The 22,541-nt window shown below is 44.1% G+C and overlaps 1 protein-coding gene across 5 annotated transcripts in view; it reads right to left on the bottom strand.

Annotated features, from left to right (window-relative positions):
• Nucleotides 1–1,243: 1,243 nt before the first annotated feature.
• The window catches only part of PLEKHH1 (pleckstrin homology, MyTH4 and FERM domain containing H1), an 88,521-nt gene continuing 67,223 nt past the window's right edge, over nt 1,244–22,541 (bottom strand). For 3 of the 5 annotated variants that reach the window (XM_045014326.1, XM_045014325.1, XM_045014327.1), the window contains 7 exons: nt 21,164–21,264; nt 19,102–19,243; nt 16,657–16,799; nt 10,892–11,021; nt 6,013–6,099; nt 5,276–5,422; nt 3,424–4,933 (listed from right to left, as the gene is read on the bottom strand). In XM_045014326.1, the coding sequence (XP_044870261.1) occupies nt 4,739–4,933; nt 5,276–5,422; nt 6,013–6,099; nt 10,892–11,021; nt 16,657–16,799; nt 19,102–19,243; nt 21,164–21,264 (945 nt within the window). In that variant the 3' untranslated portion in view covers nt 3,424–4,738. Of the gene's footprint in view, nt 3,153–3,423; nt 4,934–5,275; nt 5,423–6,012; nt 6,100–10,891; nt 11,022–16,656; nt 16,800–19,101; nt 19,244–21,163; nt 21,265–22,541 lie in introns of those variants that run through there. The other 2 variants (XM_045014328.1, XM_045014329.1) reach the window with 2 other exon arrangements.

Here is a 22,541-nt window from a genome sequence, read left to right as displayed (position 1 = left end):
AACATGGGCAGCTCAAATTTTGTCCATCTAAAGGTCATGTCAACAGCTCATCAGAAGCTTGTGGCTCACACATTTTTCATAAAAATGGAGCTAAGTGTGTCAGTATGCAGTGCTCCAGCTGCTAAGATGGCAGTGGCTCTGAAAATGTTAAATTTACACTTTAGAAAGAAATGCCTTCTTATTACATGTGACTAATTGTTAGCCCATAAGGCAAGAGCTCTGGGTTCTGCCACTGACTTCTGGGTGGCCTTGGTCAAGTCATTTAACCTGTCTGTGCTTCAGTTTCTCACCCATACTTTAATTCATGTCTTAATTACTGAGGTCACACCTGGAGCTGTACAGACTTTAAGAGCTAAATCCTGCCTTGGTATAAGCTTGTTGGACTTCGCTGAACTCAATGAAGTTGCATCCTTTAAGAGTGGGTGCTGTAAGCCCAGGCATAATTGAGGTTTGGTCTTTTAAGAGTGGGAAGCCATGGGAAGTGTAATTCCCAGGAGGGATTGTTTGGGGTCCTGTGACTAGGAACTCACGTGACTAGCAAGACTATGTAAGAAGCAGTCTGTGGTTCAGTGAGAGAGGGGAATGAAGGTATGAGATGGGGTGGTTTCTCTTTGGTAGTAGGCCTCAGGAGACAGCCAGGTCACTGGGTAGAACAGAGCTGGAAAAAGACTTGAGAGAGATCTAGAGACAGGATAGAGAAAGACCGTGAGGAGGGGTATTGCCAGAAGGAAGTAATCTGGGCAGGATAGTGCAGAGGGATGTTGAAGAGAGTGATGCTCAATTAGGGGGTCTGGGCTGGGACTTTCAGTGAAAGTGGGAGGAAGTCCCCCATCTACGATTTTGTGCCAGCAGGGCAAATAGACTGTTGAGCCCAAGAAGGTGGTAGAAGAGGACCTATAGCCCAGTGAGGGTGCCCGCTGAGTGAACAGGAAGAACTACCTAGTCTGAAGAGTGCTGAAAAGTTCTTTTTTTAATGCCAGAAGGGGTGGAGTTCTTTAGCTGGAGGCCTAAGTCACTTCAGTGACCCCAAGCACTGAGAGCTGGAGGCCTACCAGAGAGAAACAGTGGGTCGGAATGGGAAAGTTGAAGCAGGTGGATGCCCAGAAGCCAAGAAAAGGCCATCTTTTTAATGTACCTACTTGCATCCAGGCTGGTTTTGGCTCCTAAAAGGTTAAGTCACAATTTGACATCAAACTACTACTGAAATGCTGATTATGCTATAATGAAACAAACACAGCTTGAGTCACTGACAACTGCATTTTATTAAGAACAAAAAAAAACCTCACAGTATCTCACAGTTATCCTTTTACATACAGCACAGCAGTTAGGCTTCTGTTATTCAGTATCTCATTTTACACTTTAGAAAATGTCCAGTCATTGCCAAGAGTGTTGATGAAAATAAAAAAATTAAATTCTCTACCAAGGAATCAAAAAAATAGTTAAGCTATCTACAACAGTTTTCTGAAGTCAGGTAAGCTATAAATAAGAGGTATATGGTGCCATTCACCAAAGTGGGGGTGTTCCCTGAAATGCTCAAGTATTGGTGAATGCTCACAAGATCTAATGCCTAAAGGATCAACATGGCATGATGTCAAGTTTAAAGTGCAGTTATGGTCAGAAAAATGACAGTAAAAATGGCCCCCTTCTTACTCAACTTCTCTGCTTCCTGTGAGTCAAATCATTAATATAACAAGTGTTACTCCTGTAGGGCTTTGGGCATCATTAACACAAGTAACAGCCCAATTTAGACTGAAGAATCTTTGTTGCTGGTGATAGTGTAAGAGGCAGAAGGCCAGCTGGATTCTCATATCCCAGGGGAGGATTTCAGTGCAGGAAATTGAAAAAACAACAACCCTAGTTGACTCAAATTGGCTCATTTGTACTGGGATTACAGAGAGAGAATAAATACCAGAGCCCACAATGTCAAGATATGTAGTCACTTTTTTGACTATATCTGCAACTTTTAAAAGACTGAAAATCAAAATTTTGTCAAAATTATTCTTTGACTCAGAAAACCCACAGCTCCTCTCAACAGTGTGATGGGAAAGTCCCCAAACACGTGAGAAGTGGGTAAAATACAGTATGCGCGAATCAGGTCTCCAGGATTTACCAGCTCCAGCCTGCTGTTTCTGACACATTAACTTTCACCAGCGCACCAGCCTTTCTATATTTTAGAGCCCTAAAAGGATTCTGTCAAGGAATTGCTCAGAATCATACAAGATAATTTCCCCAGTTCCATGCTCTTCACTATTTGTGCCTAACTAGTCATTGGAAGCTTGAAATTGAAACCTGTTTCCTTTCTGTAATGTCCTCATTGTATACACCGGCTTCTTGTAAGGTTGCTTGTAGTGTGCTGGGTTGTATACACCAATTTGCTGGGTTGCTGATGGGCACGAGGTTAAGCACATTGACAATAACAAAACAGTTTGCTCATTGTGACTGCTGGGCTGCAAGAATAGGTTTGTTATTGTAGAACTGCCATGGGGGCTGGATTTTTTTGGTGGGGTGCCCATGTCAGCTAGGCAGTGCACATAGTTTGTTATATGGTTGTTCGTGGCTGCTGGGGAGCTGACAATTTTATTTTTTTAAAGCTTTTTAGAAAGCTAGAAGATTGATGAGCACAGTATAAAACCTACCTAGGTAGATTTGTGTGTCTTTGAAGAATAATTAAAAAAAAAATATGTGAAACCTCTACCAAAAATTTCAAATTTTGAGCCTTCCGACTTTGACAGAGTCCCTTTGGGACTGGTAAAACAGCACTATTTAGTAAGGCCTGAAGGACAGTATTTGGGAATATAATTGCTAGCCACTTCCCCTTACGCTAATGGTCTGGTGGAAGCTGGGGTTTGGAAGTAACCACACCTATGAAATTAGTGTGGTCTAGCTCTTTCTAAAAACTATACCAGTTGCTGGACGACATTATAAATACAAAACTCATTTGCCTGGCCATCCCAATTCATAGAGATCACGTGCAGTAAAATGTTATACAGTAGTGAACACATCCTGAAATACATACAATATAGTGGTGAACACCAAGATTCTTTGAAAGCATATGTCTGGCAAGGGACTGCAAGATAAATACAGCCCTGTGGTGGAGACCCAGCTTTTTGTCCATTATATAGACCAGCATGGCATTCCATGGAACCTCAGTCCTGCAGGAGGAAGGACATTGTCAGACATCTGTTCCAGTCCTATTCACTGTTTACTTAGTTCTCAAAATGCAGAGATGTTGCCACATTTCTGCCCTAATTTTACTAAAACAAAATTGCCTTATCCTTTGTTTTAAAGTAGTATTAAACTCCCCCTTTTCTTTATAATATGCTCTCTTCAAAGACAAAAGCAGCAAAGAATCCTGTGGCACCTTATAGACTAACAGATGTCTGTTAGTCTATAAGGTGCCACAGGATTCTTTGCTGCTTTTACAGAACCAGACTAACATGGCTACCTCTCTGATACTCTTCAAAGACAGACTGTGACATTTATTTGCTTGTTAGCTTAGCTTCTCTTCCATCTAGTCAACTTTTATTTTTTCCCTTTCCATGTCTTTCTTAGACCACAGGTCAGAACAGGCTCTTGGTTGCATCAGCTTTTGAATCTGAGCACTGATCCCATTGAGGTGTCAGCACAGCTGTGGGGTTAAGTTCACTTGTAGTCTTGGGCTGCGTGCATATTCAGCAGCACAGTACAAAATATTGTAGGTCATACAGAAAGACTGGCCATTTTACCTGTTGTTTTGGGGTTGGCAATAGTGAATTTGAGCACCATCGGAAAGTCTTTGGAACATGGAGGACATTCACCAGAGCATAGGGTTAATGTTGTACCTAAACTACATGATAGGGTCACTATAAAACTCCATTATATTTCTCTTTACACTCTGGTAATTGCCTTGTTTTGGTGCATGTATTTTCTGATCCAGGAATATAAAACTTGGCATACTGGCCATATTCAGTATGAAGTATCCTTGCACAAGGCTCATACCACAGTTCTCATCACTGTGTATTATGCTTGAAACACACAAAAGTCAAAGTCCCTTGCCCAAGTTGCTTACAGTCTAATTCAGGTGAAGGACAGGTAAGTTAATGATTCAAACGTGAAGTGGACAGACAGGATTTGTCAGGAGACGAATGGTGAAAAGCTACTGAAAAGGGCTGTGTTAAGGATACAAGAGAGCTCACGAGGAGCGCAAGAAGTGGGAGATAGTTTCTAGGCATAGGGAATGGTGACCTAAACAGGGTGCAAAGCCCAGAATGGGAAGGGGCATGCTTGTAAGAGCAGCTTGAACATGACATGGAAGTAGAGTTGCCAACCCTCCAGGATTGTCCTGGCGTCTCCAGGAATTAAAGATTAATCTTTAATTAAAGATTACATCGTGTGATGAAAACTCCAGGAATATGTCCAACCAAAATTGGCAACCCTACGATGGAAGGAGTGTAAAAGCAAGTGAAGAGATTTAGAGGGAGTGACGTGATTGGAGCAGCAAGAGGAGAAGATGACCTTAGTCACAATGTTTAGGATAGCATGTAGCAGAGAGAGGAAGTATGGGCAGAACCCACAATCTAGTCTTTAGAAAAGAGAGGATATTACCTCTAAACATACTTCATACCACACTAAGGAGAGAGAACTGGAGTCTGCATTAAAATAGGATACATAAACAGCAAAATCACAGCAGTCTTCAACTCAAAATTGGGCGGCTTGCAAAAAAACAACACTGAAACCCAAAGGCACTGAGAACAAGCACTCAGAGCAGTGTAGGCCCCTTGGTAGTACGGAGCATGGAAGGAAAGAAACACTGGCTTTGAGCCTCCCAGAGCTTTTTAGTTGGCGTTGTGCTCATAGGCGAGATGATGCTCAGAGAAGGAGGTGCAGGAGACAGGAGGGGAGTCAGTGCACAGTAGTTAATATAGCTGGCAATTAGAAGTGTCACCTCAACAATCTGTGGGAGAAAGAAAATGATTAACAGTAGATCAGTTAGAGGGAAAATGAACTTTGGTTTCCAGTACCCATGTGCAGAGAAATTGCTGAGCATGGCAACGTCTGAAAGCTGAGTTGCTCTATTTAGAGCTGAGCAAATACATTTAGGGCTGGGTTGAATGGATCAATCAGTTTGAGGCCCATGCCCATAAGGGGCTTCCCAGGTTGAAAGCACAGGAGGGTTAGGGCAGAAAGGAAAGGAACGATTCCTCAGGAAATATACCAAAGGCCTAGCTGGTTTTAATACACAGTTTTTCTGCTGCCAGGTGGAAGGGACCTATTTTGCTGTTTGTCTTATACCCACCTTTGCAGCTGCCATTGTGAAAAGTAGTTTTTCAGTGCTGTTTTTCCCAGAACTCCTATCCTTCCCCTGACTGACTACAATCATGAAGTCATCTCGACAGCCTCCAAAGGTCAGCACAGACGGGTATGCATAAGATAGCTTTAAGTGCTGCAGACAATGGAGAGAAAGTTCAATCAGCAACTAGATTCTTTTAAAAGGAAAAAAGTCTCCCCAAAGAGTGCTCTTGTTATTTGCCTAGGCAACATCAGATTCCCAATAAATGAAAACAGCTGTAAGCAGCTCTGCTGCGCTGAATAGAAAGTAGACATAGTGTTAATAGACCAAATTTACGCCCCTGTTTGGGGTTTAGCTTTATTGGTAATTCAGATAACAAAGAAACATCTCAGCCTAAGCTTGATCCCTGTATTAGGCTGTTCCTAAGATTTCCCTGCAAGCCCAGTGCCTAGCTGCCTCTGAGAGAGACAGCCCAACCATTTTAATAGCCTGATTGGAATTAACAAATTGCATCTGCCACTCTGACTCAGCAGTAATGACCCTGTATCTTTATGCAGGATTCAAATACAGAAAACCTTTTCCATCTCTAACTTCTGTGTGTCAAATCCTGGTCCCATTTGAAGTCAATAGAAGTTTACCATTGATTTTAGTGTGGCCAGGATTTTACTCCATGAGTCTAAATTGTGGGAATGTGCTTCTGCAGGGATGAAGTTATTTTTCTCAATCAACTTGCTTCACCATACCATAGTGTTGTAATCCAGTATGCTAATGCCATCTTCATTCACAGCTATCCAAACTGGACAATCTTCCAAGGGAGAAGGCAGGACAGGCTGGGGAAATAAGAAATAACTTACATAGACATTTCTACAGCTTCACAAAAATAAGATATTTCCACCATATTTCTTGGGTATTGGAGGACAAACTGGCGGGGAACTGAGATTCCTGGACATCAGCTAGCCCAACTGAATTTATATAACTTGCAATAGCAACTTCATCATCGCATATCTTGTTGATCTGATCCCAGTGATTGATATAATCCTGTTCATGAGAATAGTTCACCTCCATGGTTTTAATATCTGTTTTCTTTTAAAAATTAAACTAAGTCAGCATACTGAAAACTGAATGTAATGCTGGTCCAAGGTGCCAGTTTGACAGTCATATTCTATTCAGGTTCTTATGTTGCTTCCATCATCATGGGGTCTGAGGCTGACATCCTTTGTTCTTCCACAGAACAGGAACAGTGCAAGTGTCCCTACATTGTCTTCTGCCAGTGTGCTTCAGTCCCGTCCTCAAGTAACAGGGTACTGCAGCTCAGTGTCCTAGGCCGACATTGCCAAGAGGCCAATTAATGCCAGTTGTGGGGGTACCCTAAGAACTAGACTCAGATTACCAATGCATTTCATAGGTCATCAGAAAGCAATGGTCACTGTCAAACAAGGCTATATCTGAGCCAGTGATTTAGATGAGAAAAACACTCCAGCCTATTACCAGTCCCGTGAGCCATCCAGTGCCTCCACAGTCATTTCCTGTATACAGTATTTATAACATGCCAGAAACACTGGGAGAGGTGGCAAATTTATCTCCATCAGAGAATTCCAGCTAAAGGGACAATGGTGTTAGCAATTTATTTTGTATGAGACCCCCTCCAAGATGTGTTACTGAGCCTTGATGTGGACTAAGGCTATCCAAGGACTAGAGTTTCCTGAGAAGGAAACTCCATGCTCTAAATTAAGAAACTCTGAGAACTGCTAATGATTTGACGTGAATCATTCTCATGTGTGAAGGTTTTTATCTCATCAGAATGAAGTCTGTTTTATCAAAGACAATTCAGATTGTTTGGTAAACACAGGAGACACTGAGTTGTGCATTATTGTTATGGCTAATGCCATTGACTTCTCATGGGACTCTGTGCCATGCTATTGGTATGGCTAATTCATAGTTCTGGCAGTGTAACTATCAGAAAGGTGTCAAATAGATTGTTCTTTAAACTCTGGATGGAATTATTGTATACCCACTGACTCCAAATGCTTGTGACCTTTCCTGCTTTTACTGGTAACAGCAACTGAGTTTAAGGAAGCCTGCATGCTCTCTGAACTTGAAGGAAACTTCCAGTTCAACATCAGAGGGGTAGCCGCGTTAGTCTGGATCTGTAAAAGCAGCAAAGAGTCCTGTGGCACCTTATAGACTAACAGACGTATTGGAGCATAAGCTTTCATGGGTGAATACCCACTTCGTCAGAAGCATGTAGTGGAAATTTCCAGAGGCATCGGTATTCACCCATGAAAGCTTATGCTCCAATACGTCTATTAGTTTATAAGGTGCCACAGGACTCTGTCGCTTTTTCCAGTTAAACTCCACAGAAGGACAGTACTTTTACTTTAAGATTTCATTTCAGAAAGTTAAGTACTTTGATCGCAAAGCAAGAGACCAAAGGATCACAACTACTGTCTGCAATTAAGGGCACTCTGGAGACTATACTGGCATGGTTGGTCAGCATGGGGTTTTTCTGTCGGTGTAGGAACATCACCTCCCTTATTTTTCCTCTCGTGGTATCCTGCTGTTAATTGATTTGTCTTGTTAGACTGACCTCACACTTGGTAAGGCAATTCACATCTTTTCATGTATTTATACCTGCTCCTGTATTTTCCACTCCATGCATCTGATGAAGTGGGTTCTAACCCATGAAAGCTTATGCCCAAATAAATTTGTTAGTCTCTAAGGTGCCACAAGGACTCCTCGTTGTTTTTTCCCTTAACAAAAGTAGCTATGTTGACAGAAGCCCTCTTCCACTGACCTAGCTGTGTATACACAGGGTTTTATGTTGGAATGGCTGTGTCAGTCAGGGCTGTGTTTTTTTGCACACTCCTGACATAGCTATGCCAATATAACTTTCCTGTGTAGACCTGGCCTTAGGGTATGTCTACCCTGCAGACAGGAGGTCTGATTGCTGCACATGTAAACATAGCCAAGCTAGCTCACTAAAAATAGCAGTGAAGCTGTGGGAGCACTAGCTAGCCATTCTAATATAAGCCTGCCTTGGACTCTGGGTACCAATTTGGGTGCCTAGCCCATGCTGCCAGCTGTGCTGCTGCAGCTTCACTGCTATTTTTAGCCAGCTAGCTTGATCAGAGCTAGCTCAAGTATGTCTACACATGTAGCAGTCACATCTCACAACTGCAGTGTAAACATACCCTAATATGGGAGGGTGTAGTAGACTAGGTCTCTAAGTTTAGGATGGTTGAAAGGGTAGATAGGGCCGGCTTTATGCCGATTCCCCCAATTCCACAGAATCAGGCCCTGCGCCAAAGAGGGCCCCACATCCGTGCCTAAGGGGGACCCGATCTGGGGGTCTTCGGCGGTGGAGGGGTCCTTCGGTGCCACAGAAGACACGGAGTGGACCCCCCGCCGCCGAAGTGCCGCTGAAGCCCTGGACCACCACCGAGTATTCCAATCGGGCCCGCGGGTCATAAAGCCAGCCCTGAGGGTAGAACAAACTACTGGAAGCCAGGACTCCTGGCTGTGCCACAGACGTTATTCTTGGAAAGTGAACTTAGCCAATATGTGCTTCAATTTCTCTCTTTATACAATAAGGATGGTAATACTGTTTGCCTTACTCACATAAGAATAGGGATTGTTGTACAGTGCTACCTACAGAACTGAAACATTGGTTCTCTCCATTTACACGTCATTAGCTACAGGGTATGATTTACAGAGGTTTTTTCTTTTTTCCCCACTGGTAGGTACTTAAGAAATACTATTTTTTAAACTATGTTTGCTCTTGTCATCAAGGGCACAGTATTGATCCATAAGGGTTTGTCTACACCAGGGGTAGTCAACCTATGGCACGTGCTGATTGTCAGTGGCACTCACATTGCCTGGGTCCCGGCCACCGGTCTGGGGGGCTCTGCATTTTAATTTAATTTTAAATGAAGCTTCTTAAACATTTTAAAAACCTTATTTACTTTACATACAACAATAGTTTAGTTTATAATATATAACTTATAGAAAGAACCCTTCTAAAAACATTAAAATGTATTACTGGCACACAAAACCTTAAATTACAGTGAATAAATGAAGACTCGGCACAGCACTTCTGAAAGGTTGCCGACCCCTGGTCTACACAAACACACAGTTTGCAGCAAGCTGGCATGTAAATTTGCCCTGCACTAGCCTGCTGCGTACTAAGTATCTGTCCGTGTAGAACAGGGGTGGGCAAACTTTTTGGCCCTTGGGGTTGCAAAACTGTATGAAGGGTCAGGTAGGGAAGGCTGTGCCTCCCCAAACAGCCTGCCCCCATCCCCTATCCAGCCCCTCCCACTTCCTGCCCCCTGAGTGCCCCACTCAGAACCCCCGACCCATCCAACCTCCCCTGCTCCTTGTCCCCTAACCGCCCCCCTCCCGGGACCCCACTCCCTATCCAACCCCCCCTGCTCCTAGTCCCTGACTGTTCTGACCCCTAACCACACCCCCACCCCTTTGACTGGCCTCCCTAGACCCCACGCTTATCCAGCCCCTCTGTTCTCCCTGACAGGCCTTCCCGAGACTCCCACGCTTATCCAATTGTCCCCCGTCCCCTGACCGCCCACCAGAACCTCTGCCCCCTGGCTCCCTGTCCCCTGAGAGCCCCACCCCTTATCCAACCCCCCCGGCCCTGGCCCCCTTACCATGCCGCTCAGAGCAGCGTGTCTGGCAGCCACGCCACCCGGCTGGAGCCAGTGCTGCTCAGCAGGAGCGCGCAACCCTGCCGCCCAGAGCACTGCCCGGCGGTGTGGCTGCGGGAGAGGGAGGACAGCCTCCACAGCTGGGAGCTCATGGGCCGGGTAGGATGGTCCTGCGGGCCGGATGTGGCCCGCGGGCCATAGTTTGCCCACCTCTGGTGTAGACTCTACTGCTGCCCATTAGGGAACTTTAATGGTGTCGCAGCAGGGTTCATGTACACAATTAGTGCCTGGCAGGCTAGTGGAGGGGAGATTTACACTCCAGCCTTCCACAAACTAAGCGGTAGACAAGTTCTGACTCCTAAGAGCTTGTGTGTAATTTGTGGCACTCTAGCAACCCCTAGTGTCTCTAAAACATATTTGTCTTCTCTATTCCATCTAAACCAGGGGTAGGCAACCTATGGCATGCGTGCTGAAGGCAGCACGTGAGCTGATTTTCAGTGGCACTCACACTCACACTGCCTGGGTCTGGGGAGCTCTGAATTTTAATTTAATTTTAAATGAAGCTTCTTAAACATTTTGAAACCTTATACAATAGTTTAGTTATATATTATAGACTTATAGAAAGAGATCTTCTAAAAAGGTTAAAATGTATTACTGGCACGCGAAACCTCAAATTAGAGTGAATAAATGAAGACTCGGCACACCACTTCTGAAAGGTTGCCGACCCCTGGTCTAAACAGATGGGAAACTAAATACAGCTTGGTCAGCCAGATGGAATGGTATGGAAAGTGCTGTACCTCTAAATAGCTTCCAAAGGTGTGTGGTGGCAGTGGGGTGGGGTGGGGATTTCCCCATGAGGTATGAGCTCTTTTAGCAAAGATTGTAATAGTAGCTGAGCTGAACAAGTTTAACTTGGGGGTAAAGAAACAAAGTACTCCAGCAAGAAGCCACTTGTGATTACCTTCGCAGCAAATACCTTGGCTCCAAAGAGAGGCCATTTCCGGGCCACTGTCAAATAAATTCTAATGCATTCTAGTGGAGAGCATCCCTGCAGCACCATCCATTTTGTAGCCAGCTTGTCAGCCAACCGCCTGTGGGAATTCAAGTTACATTATAACATTTGCTCATGTCTTCAAATAAATGTAATGTTATTTTTACAATAAGTTAACAGTGTTTTTCATCCTGAAGGGCTGGAAGTGTCTTTTAAACTACTGTAGGCAGAGCTGGTAGTACCACCTATTATTTAGGTTGCCCAAGACATCCTATGATAAGATCTTATTCAGTTGTTTATAAATTTGTCAGACTTGAACCATTTAGGCTGAAGTTTTCCATACTGGGCATCTGCCTCAAGCTGAATCTTTTTGGAAAATTTTAGCCAAACGGTTCAGTCATCTAGGAGAAGGAGGCTAGGGGAAAATACATTATCTCATCCAGGTTAAAAAAAATCAGGTGACCTTTTCTTTTGAAAGCTCCAGCGACCCCATGCTTTGGAGCAGGGATTTGAAATTTGGTAGGGGAGTGGCCTCTGTGTTAAGGCTCTGCCTTTTCACATCTCCATGAAAATCTACCCAGATTTGGTCAAGTCATAAATACATGCTCAGAGACTTCTTCAATTTTAGACACTAAACGCTCCAAAGATTCCATCCTCAGTGAGCATGCTCGAGTATCTCACAGCTCCAACGTGTAACCCGGCTGCACATGCGCCATCCTCACAGAACAAGTGAGTGTGCTCCATACCTTCACAGGTCCTGTATGTGACCAAAGTGTGCATGTGCCATCCTCACCGAGCCACTGAGCATGCTCTAGGCCAGGACCAGACTTTTCCTGTAATTGCTGCTTCAGGGTGCTCTGAGCCAGGATGGAGCTGAGCACTGGAAATGAGAGCAGGGAAACTGTTTCTCCTGTGCTCTCAATGACTCCCCCGCTGATGCCCAGGCAGTGTGGAGGAGGAAGCTGTCAGATTTGAATATAGAGGAGACAAAAGCAATGCCAGAGGGGAAGGAAAGGATTTGACTGGGACAAGGAGTGTGATGAGGGGGAAGGAGATAAACTGTGACATGGGGCTAGAAGAAGGATGACCGGGACTGGCTGGGCATTTGGGCAAGGAGACTGGGATTGGGTGGAGGCAAGGGAAGCTGGAATTTGTTGGGCAAGGAGACTAAGACTAGGAGCCAGGAGGAGACTGGGACTCAGTAAGGGAAACGGAGCAGATGACTTGGAACCAGTTGGCTGGGGAAGGGACACTGAGGTTGAAAAAGGAGCTTGGGGGACTGCGACTGGCTGGATAAGGAATGTGGGACTAGGAACCAGTATTTGGGGGAAGAACAGAGCAGTGGGAGGAGAGAGAGATCTGAGAAGTAGTTGGAGTGCAGGGGGAGAACGAGGACTGTCTGGGTAAAGAGACTGGGATGAGCCAGGGAGAGGGTAAACTGGGCAATGAGCTGGGGAGTAGGGAGGGGAAGTGAAGATTGGATGTAGATCCTGGGGATGAGACTGGAACTGGGAGAGAGATGGAGGGAAGATGGGGAATGGGAACTGGGACTGGCTGGGCAAGGAGACTGAGATTGGGAGTCAGGGGGAGATTGGGACTTGAAGAGTGAGCCTGGAGGGGGAAGGAGACAGGGCAAGGAGACAGGGCCTGGGATGAGCAGCCTGAGGAGTATAGACTGGCACAGGGCAGGCAAGGAGGATAGGACTGGGACAAGGAGACGGGGTGGGGAAAAGACAGGAGTGGGCTGGGGACAGATTGGAAGGGATGAGGCAGAAGGAGTCAAGCTTGTGGGAGAACAGGCAGAAATCTGTGCCCACTAGAGCACACTCCCCTCCAGAGGCTAAAATGGAAACCAAAGATTCTGAGTCTCAGCATTCCCCTGCTGTCAGCAAATATCTGTGATAACCACTGGTAAAGGGTGTGTCTCAGCCTCCTCAAGTGCTGGTCCTGTAGGATGACACCTATTGTTGCTAACAGTTACTCTGTTAGCTCCAGTGGCAGAGGTCTGTGCTGTGGATCTAAAGGTTCTAACCCTGCTGATGAACCACGTGAGTGTCAATATGATGCTAGAGGATGGAATTTCTGTATATTCAGTTTGGTTTATTTAAAACCTAGGAAATTACACATTAAAAAACGACATTAGAAGAACATTATTAAGGTTGCGAAGTCAAGCACTCAAAAGTTAGGAGATGCCAGAATTAAGGTTGTCTGTTCAACCTTAATTTGGCCCACTTGTGCATATGCAATATGATACAATCTTTAATTATATGACAGTATTTTTTCCACAGGACCCCTCCCTCATTCAGTGCAGAGGAAGAAACTGCCGTGGGCATTGATCAGGATTCTGTAGTGAAGGAGGCTGATGTCTGTAAGAATCCTGTGTCTTTTGTTGCTGAAATTGGAAGATCTATGGCAGTGGTGGGCAACCTGCGGCCCGTCAGGGTAAAGCACTGGCAAGCCACCAGTTTGTTTACATTTTCACAGCCACCCAGAACTCCCAGTGGCTGCGGTTTGCCAATGGGAGCTGGGGGAAGCGGTGGCCAGCACGTCCCTGTGGCCTGCACCACTTCCCGCAGCTCCCATTGGCTGGGAGCAGTGAACCGCGGCCCCTGGGAGCTGCAGGCAGGATGCAAATGTAAACAAACTGTCTGGTGGCCCGCCAGCATATTACCCTGATGAGCCAGGATGCCCACTACTGATCTATGGTGAATGAGGCAGGGAACTGCAGGAAGAGAAAGGATGATCTCATAGTTAAGGCAGGTGAATGTTGCCCTGGACAACTGGATTCTATCCCTGCCTCTTCCACAGAGTTCCTGTGTGAATATTAATTGTTATTATTACTTTATTTATTATTATAGCAGCACCTAGGAGCCCCTGTCATGGACCAGGACCACACTGTTCTCGGGAGCTGTACAAACAGAACACAAAGAGTCCCTGTGCCTGGTCAGCTGACTTCAGTTAGGTTTAAAAAGGGCATTTGGGCCTGTGGAAAGAGAGACTGAGTGAGAAAGGGAGACCTGGTGGGTCAGAGTTAGAAAACTGCAGGAAGCAGGTGCAGGGACTGCCAAAGTCCACTCAGAGGGAAAGCAGTGGAGACTGAGTGATAAATGGGAAAAATCCCCTGGGAATAAAAATCCCAGGGTGATCTGAAGAACTGTAATCTATAAACATAGTTTATATTAAATTAAAAAACATATTAAGCTGTTTGTTGTCCAATTTTAAAGAACATCAATCTACTGACCTGGTGGAAGTCACTAGCTAAGCACCTGGAACCAAAGTTGTTGAAGTGCTAACCCAGCTTTTGACAACCTTCTGCAGGTACAGCAAGAATATTTCCTTTATTTCGGTTTGTTCAATGAGTTCAGTTCAATGACTCTTTCATTGAAAGTTACAAAACTGCCTGGAAGTTGGAAAAAGCAGGAAAGCTTGTTTTCCTCTTCCAATCTATGAATAAAATCTAACTGTGAGAGGATGAGATCTATTAATTCTAAAATCATAAGGGACATGGTGACCAACAACAATCAGTTCAATTCACTAATTACAGACAATAGTTTCTTTGTTTAATAAATCAGTTGGTTTTAAATGCAAAACATATTTTGATAAATTTACTTTTTTCTTCTGTATACAGCCCATTTAAGATTGTTTTTATTAGTTAAATAAACTTATTTTAAAATGCTGTTTTTGTGCGTTTAATTGAATTTAAATTTCCATCAAAAAGCAGCTTGACAAATCACAAGTATAAAAAGTAATTTAGTAAATAAAAAATGCATAATTCCCCATTTTCTAACATAATAAAGTAAAAATTAAGAATCTGAATAAGCAGCAAAGAATCCTGTGGCACCTGAATCTGAATAAGTGTATGTTAAGCTATGTAGTTGCTTAAATAAACATGTATAGTTGTATCCTGGTTAGCAAAAAGAATCACTAAATTTAGTGTAAAGGCTATATTTAGTTACAAATCAACATTTGAATAGTTATCAACCAATCAGAATCAACCTTTCTTTAGGAAAGTAACTGAAGTACAAATGCAAAACAAGATTAAAATTCTTGATTTAAATCAAAGTTTTCTGCTTCCTAATTTAAATCACTTTCATTTAAATCAGTCCACCTTGGAAGAAATTAACAATTCTGTCTTTGGAACAGGATTTGAATAGAGAGCCGTAAATGTGGCCTGGGGCCACACATTGAAAATGTGGCGAAAATAAAATATTGAGTAGCAGCTCATTGATTGTGCACTGAACGAGGCAGGGATCCTGTAGGGAGGAATAGTGTGCAATACTGTAACTAAAGACTGTATCATAATGCATATGCACGAGGGGGCTCAACTAAGACAACCTTAATTCTGGCATTTTCTAACTGTTGAGTGTTTGACTTTGCAACCTTAATAATGTTCTTTTAACTGTCTGTATAACATTTAGGGTTCACTTCACCTACCACAGAAGTTCAGCCCCCTCTGCAACAAAAGCACAACAGTTTAGCAGTGCAGAGCAATATTGCACAGCAGTTCAGGATAGGGAGTGATGGAGAACGGAAACAGTGGAAAATGTTCAAGGAGGAAAATGTAATTACCCAAATGTAGAGTCTCAGAGGATCTATATTGGAAGCTCCCACACCTTAACTGAAGGGGTGATGTTGAATTTTTAACAAAGGCTTCCTTTTTTCAAAATGTTAGTGAAGTTAGTGATTTGGTAGGATCCTATGCCACGGTTGTGCAGGAGATAAAGAGGTCCTTTGCTTCTACATTATTATTGTATTGTGATAGTTCCTAGGAGCCCCAGTCACTGACCACAACCCCATTGTGCTAGCAACTGTGCAACAGTATCTGCAAAATCTCAAATAGTAGCTTTCTTCCATGTCGTAGAAGCCCGTCTAACGCAGGCTGTTTCCCAAAGAGAAACCATTTCTCAGGTGCGTACCTTAGTACCACCATCATCTGTCACTTCACAATTAGACTGTGGTAATGTTTTCCACATGAGGCTACAACTTAAGTCAACTTGGAAACTGCAGCTGGTGCAGAGGGCCCTAGACTCTTTGTTAAGCAGCATGTCTTGCTATGAGAATATGAAATCTGCACCAGTTCATTCCCCAGTGGAGTTAATATATTAATTCTGATCAATAAAGCCCTTAAAAGGCTTGGGATCTGCCTGTCTAGGAGATTGCCTTGCTCCCCCGGCAACACAGCTGAGATCAGTGGAGGCCCCTGAGCTATAGCTTAATTGGTACAGATGTGGATTCTTTTAAAAAAGTGACACTTAGACTTCAGAATTCACTCTCTCATGGTCCAAAGCAGCCCAGATTTGTTCAACTTTAGGGCATACTTCAAAGCCCATCTATTTGGCCAGCCATTTGGAGAGAGTTGTGGTTTGTGGGGCGTTCAGGCAGGGCATGGATTTTGATTTTGGGCATATCAGGATTGTTGGAGCCAAGGTGGGTAACACAGGTTTTTTAGACTGGTTTCCTTTGTGCGTAGAAGGGTGGCTTGTTTGCGAATGCTGTTTTAGTCTAGGTTGGTTTGTATATCACCTTTCAAGGGCATCTATTGCCTGGGATCTGAGTTCTTTTTATACTTATATGTTGAACTCAAAATAGATTTGTGGATTTCACTTCTCTTGACAGTTTCTCTTTAAACTTTCTTTCTAAATAAGAAAAGGGATTGGATGTATTTTGTAGTAGCAAATGGCCTATTTTTTTTTCCCACAGCAAAATTTTATATAATTGAACTGTTTTAGTCTCACCTGAGATGCTCGGGGGTAATGTTTTGTTTGTAACGTTTGGGATAGAATTTGTCCAAGATCTGTTGGAGAAGATGTTGCATTTTGGACTGTGGTGTCCCCCCAGGGCTTGAAGATACTGGTCGATCCAAGTCTCCATATTCCACCTGCACCAGAATGTTAAAGGGTATTGGTTTATATCACAGTGAAAAATGACAAGTTCTTGGACCAATATCTTCTCCATACACAGCAAGTGACTCTTGGGGATAGGCCTGCCCAGGAAATTTCTTAGTCTGTGGAGGGTGAAACAAGATTTGGGCCAGCCACTCTGTGTGCCAGAAAACTGATCTCTATGTATTGCTATTTTCCCCCTCAACTGGCCAATAAGAAACCAGCTTATTTGTAAACAACATAAGCAAGATTTCCCCATCTGCTACAGTGCATGGTTGCTAGAGGCAGCTGGTGGAGATTTCTCCCTGCTTAGGGGAACTCTGCTGGTAGAAATGGCTCTGCTCCCTCCTGTGCCAGCCGTTCCCCACAATCCCCAGCATGTCAGGGATCTTAAGAGCATGGGCTGGGTAGAGAGGGGATTCCCCACCATGGGCGCCAGGTTTGTATAATTTTTGGTGGTGCCCAGAACGGGTCCAAGCAGAACCGTCCCATCCATACGACAGACCGGGGCAACTGCCTTCAGGGGGACGCGGGGTCCAGGGCAGCCTTGGGGGTTAGCAGGGGGCCTGGCGCTGGCAGCAGCAAGTGACCCGGTCCCCGCCCCTCTCTGCCGGCTCAGGGGAGGGAGCAGAAGCCAGAAAGAGGTAGGGAGGGGGCTTGAGGGAAGGAGTGGAATGGGGGTGGGGAGAGGGCAGAGTAGGGCAGGAAGAGGTGGGGTGGGGGTTTGGGGGTAGGGGTGGAGTGGGGGCGAGGGGGGCGGGAAGAGGCAGGGTGGAGTGGGGCGGGCTGGGGCTGGGTCGCTCGCTGCTGCCAGCGCCAGGCCCCCCTGGACCCCGCATCCCCCTGAAGCACAGGGCCCCCCAAAGCACAGGCCTGGGGCGGTTGCCCCAGTCCATCCTATGGATGGGACGGCTCTGAAAATATAAGCCCAAACATTGGTGGAGCCAGGCCCACCTTCCTTAACATTGGTGGAGTATGGGCCCATATAACTCGCTGCCTATGTTCCCCACTGGGGTGAGGTCTCAGAGGGATCTTACGCCAATGGCACAAATTAAGCTACTCCTTGCAGCTTTCACTTACTCTAGAGCTGAGTAAGTGATGATCAGGGCACTGCAACTGGTTCCCTGCATCACGCCTCTCTCCGTTGTACTCAAGCTCTGCTTGAACAAGGTGGAGAGCCTCTCCTCCTCCTCCTACTGTGTCTAAGGATACTTTTCTCTGACTGGCTTAGCGAACAGACTCATCATTTGCTTTAGCCAATACAGCAGGTCAGTTAAAGTCCAGTAAGACACAACTGTCCTGTCTACTACAACAATACTTGCCACACAATTTGAACAAATCCACAATGGTAATATGATACATGTAACTTACATATGGAGGCCTAATTTAGGACCCTGCAAAATGCTTTTCCTGAGGGAGGTTCTAGGTTGTTAGCAGTATAACAGGGAGTGCTCAGACCATTAGGCTAAGATCAGAACTGTGATATTTTAATATCTCCATCAGAATGGCTGTGCAGAGCTGTTTTGGGGCTTTCCCAGGCTGTCTGTGTTTTCCTAAAGCTCTTGCTAGAAAAGAATTCCCTTGAGGGAATGATGGATGCACACATGCAGTCAAAGCAGTAAACATCATCAATGACTGTCTTCCTGCAGGAGCAGCGGCAACAAACTATCTTATCTCCTCTTTTTGTATTAAGACCGTTGCACATGGATAACGCTGCTTCTTAGCTTAGTTTCAGTTTTTCACTGTTTATGGTGAATAATTTACTTGAGTGATGTTGGTTTGGCATGACATGACTCATTCTGTGTGCGAGCAGTTTGATAAGGAACACCATCTCTGTTGTACCAGCCATAATTGCTTAACTGAGGAAATGCAATGTACAGCTTGGCTGATGTGCAGCCCAACTTAACTGGGCAACAGAACTTCCACCTCCAATAGAGCACATGAAAATGGCAGAGTCATTGAAGCATGTGGGGAAAGAGGTGTGGATTTTCTCCTATCCTTCTGCCCCAGGTTCTTTATAGAACAGAGGTAAAGACATTGACGAAAGATCACCACCAGATACCACATCTTTCTCTTTGGACAGTCCAAAACAAAGCCTAAAGTGTTGGTTTCCCTCGCGCAGGGGTTCTCAAACTGGGGGTTGTGACCCTCAGGGGATCGTGAGGTTTTTACGTCGGGGGGAGGACGTAATGAGCTGTCAGCCTCCATTCCCAAACCCCGCTTCACCTCCAGCATTTATAATAGTGTTAAATATAATAAAAAGTGTTAATCCCACAGCACACTGGGCTGGTTGCTCACCTGAGCCATCAAAGCCACCATTTCCAGAGCCAGCTCCTTATTGACAGGGAACCTCCCACTGGCTATTTCACTGCTGACCTGGAAGGCCAGCAGCAACCGCTCTCTATCTGTCTCACCTTTTGCCTGGTTTCGAAAATACAATCTAAAAAGGAGAGAAATGCAGAGGAGAAAAGGTACCAGGCACTAGCTGCGAACAGAGTTGAAATAACCATTATTTTCAAAGTCAGTTTTGTGCATTAGAAAGGAGTTGTGCTGAGAGCCCTGAAGACTAAAACCCTCTGTTCATGAACAAGGAGAATAGCTTTTGAAGCCATTCCAGTTTGTGAGCCATCCATTTACTGAAAGTGTCTAGTTAGCTTAGCAATATTTTATAAAACTGGGGGAAGAGATTCCCTTCTTTCAAGTACAGACATAGATGGTATTTATTAGATATCCTGTAACTCCTCCACCTATCACAGAATCCAGATCTAGCTCTGACTAAGCTACGAGGGGAATATTGCATGAACCTGTTGTTCCATTCCCTTACTTGTGTATGGGTGCTGATACAGAAAACCTTGATATTTAATTTTTCAGCTCCTAAGGAGGGCTTAGTTTTGCCAGCAGTGTGGAACCCTTCAAAAGGATGTTCTCACCTCACCCTCACTCTCAGACAGCTCTCCATTGGCTCCCTATTCCTTTCAGAGTCCACTTCAGAAATGCCCTTCTTGTGTATGAAGCCCACCATGAACTCAGTGCAGTTCTCCCTATGGATCTCTGTCTCCTACTTCCCTACTGTCCCATCTCATGTAGCATATCTCTGTGTCATACAAGAGCCTCCTCCTGTGCAGCTCCTGCCATTTAGAACGGGCTTTCTGTATTTTCTTGTCCCAGTGACTTTGTTTCATTGCAAGGCTCCGGCAGCCTACATTTCCCCCCGGTAAGGTAGATCTATACTTTTTCAATTCTCTCTTCCTCTTATGTAGTATGTATTATTTAATTTTGTTTCAGGATCCAGTCTGTCTGTCTGGAGCTACACATAACTTTAGTTGTACTGTATCTAGTTTTTATTTGGTACCAAGTCTATTATATCTTTCACAGTGTATTGATTTTATCTTTCGCCCATATACCCCTTCCCATACATTTGGGAATGGAATGGAGCCAGACTAAGAGTTTGTCTACAAGGAATTTTTCTGGTATTTTTCTGCTACTCCTGATTAATTATGTGTGTGGATACTTTTATTCCAGAATACAAGTGTTTTATTCAAAATTAACTCCGTGTTTGGACACACTTATTCTGGAATAAGAGTGGGTTAAAAATTGATTAAGCTAATCAGGAATAGTTAATGTGCTTATTATTATTCATTCGTATTATAGAACCCACAAGCCCCAGTAATGGACCAGAACTCTATTATGCTAGGTGCTGTAATAACACAAAACATACAAAGCCCCAAAGAGCTTACAATTTAAGTATAAGACAAAAGATGGAGACAGACAGACGGGGAGAATACAAAGAAACAATGAGACCATATTGGTCAGAACACCAGCTGCCTAACTATTGTGAATTTTTTTTGTAGGCCTCCCAACAAAGCAGAGTTTTGAGGATGGATTTAATGTGGATAATGAGTTAGTTTTGCACATGTTTATGGGGAGTTTCTCCCAAATACGAGAAACAGCATGAGGATGCTTGTTTTAAAACTTTTTGGTGATGGAGGCTGATGTCATGGGCCAATTGAACATGGGAACTGACTTTTGAATACTGAATGAGAAATGATATGGTGGGGATGGGTCATGAAGGGCCTTGAAAGTAAAGACAAGTAGCTTTACATTATTCTGGATTAGTTTTCATCTGTAGACCAGCCCTAAGTGAGTTCTGCCAGTTCTAACCATACAGTATTGTAAAAAGTTATAGGCCTTGTAGGTGGATCACTGCTCTCAATAAATATTTAATGACTCCCTCAAATTACTCAGACCTGAGGAAGAGCTCTGTGTAGCTCGAAAACTTGTCTCTCTCACCAACAGAAGATGCTCCAATAAAAGATATTACCTCACCCAAGTTGTGTTTCCCTCAAACTATGCACAATACCTGCTTTTATAGGTCAGCTTCACTATTCTTGTGCTACCTTCATATTTCCCAGGATGCAGTTCTTTCAAGGCTTGTTCCCATTTTGAAATAACATCACAGATCTGTAAAGAGATCACAGAGAGACAAGCTGACTCAAGGCTTGAATGAAAAGTAAGCAAATAAACTTTGTGGGGTTTGGGTATGGGAAGGAGAGAGTGGATCAAGAACACATTCGGCCAGGAAATGACATACAATTCAACCATACATTTTTTCTGCTAGACAACACATAATAACTAGAGACTGGCCAATTGAAAACTCCAGATCCAAACCTAGGGGGGAGTTTGGATGTGAATTCCAGTCCCGTGCAAACTCCATGAATGGCCTGTGTCTATATAACAGATCTTGGATCTGATATTCAGGATCCCAGGTATCACCAAATCTTGGGAAAGTTTGGAACTGGATTCCAACTTTGCATCTCATGCATCTTTGCATCCTATCTTTAATAATAACAAATAACTCCTCTAGCCTTCAAACAACCACCCAGCCTTTCCAAGCTCATCATCAGAAGCAAGCTTCTCCACAGCAGGGCACACCAACTCAAAGTGGCACCAGACCCTGCCAAAACAACAGATGCAAAACCTGCTGACATATCTCTCCTGCTACAATGATCAACATCCCTCACAACAAACCTTTCAAGACCCCTGGGTCCTACACATGCCTATCACAACATGTGCACCTTATTCAGTGCACTAAATGCCCTCAATAACAACAACTATGTGTGTGAAATTAGACAATCACTATGCTCTCGAATAAATTCACACAGGAAAATGATGAAAGACAAAAACACCATATCACCTTGGGTGAACACTTTTCACAAAGTGATCACTCTATATCTGACTTCCCAGTCCTCATTCTCAGAGGAAAACTGCACAACACCTTCAAAAGACAAGCCTGAGAGCTTAACTTCATAACTTTGCTAGATACTAAAAATCATGGAATGAACAGAGACACTGGATTTATGGTTTATTACACCAATCTATAACCCACTAACAACCCCCCACCAAGCTGCCTTCCCCCCACCTTCATTTTCCCTCCTATGACTAGAAGGGTGTTAACTGGCCACTTCACCTTGAATGGTCCCTGAAATATGTGTTAACTACTTGTGCTAAACAATCTGCTCCACCTTGTATTTAGCTGTGACACTCTGACCATGTTTCCCAGACCTGAAGAAGAGCTCCGTGTAAGCTTGAAAGCTTGTCTCTCTCATAACAGAAGTTGGTCCAATAAAAGACATTATCTCACCCATCTTGTCTCTCGTCTATTAAACACTGCAGTTCTAGTTACCGTCTCCAAATTACTCCACTCCTTTTGTTACAGTCCAGTAAAGATCTGTTTCCTC

Source organism: Mauremys mutica, chromosome 4 (assembly GCF_020497125.1).
Source record: "Mauremys mutica isolate MM-2020 ecotype Southern chromosome 4, ASM2049712v1, whole genome shotgun sequence".
Lineage (NCBI taxonomy): Eukaryota > Metazoa > Chordata > Testudines > Geoemydidae > Mauremys > Mauremys mutica.
The sequence above is the reverse complement of the archived record's forward strand: the minus strand, read 5'-3'. Positions and strand labels throughout refer to the sequence as shown.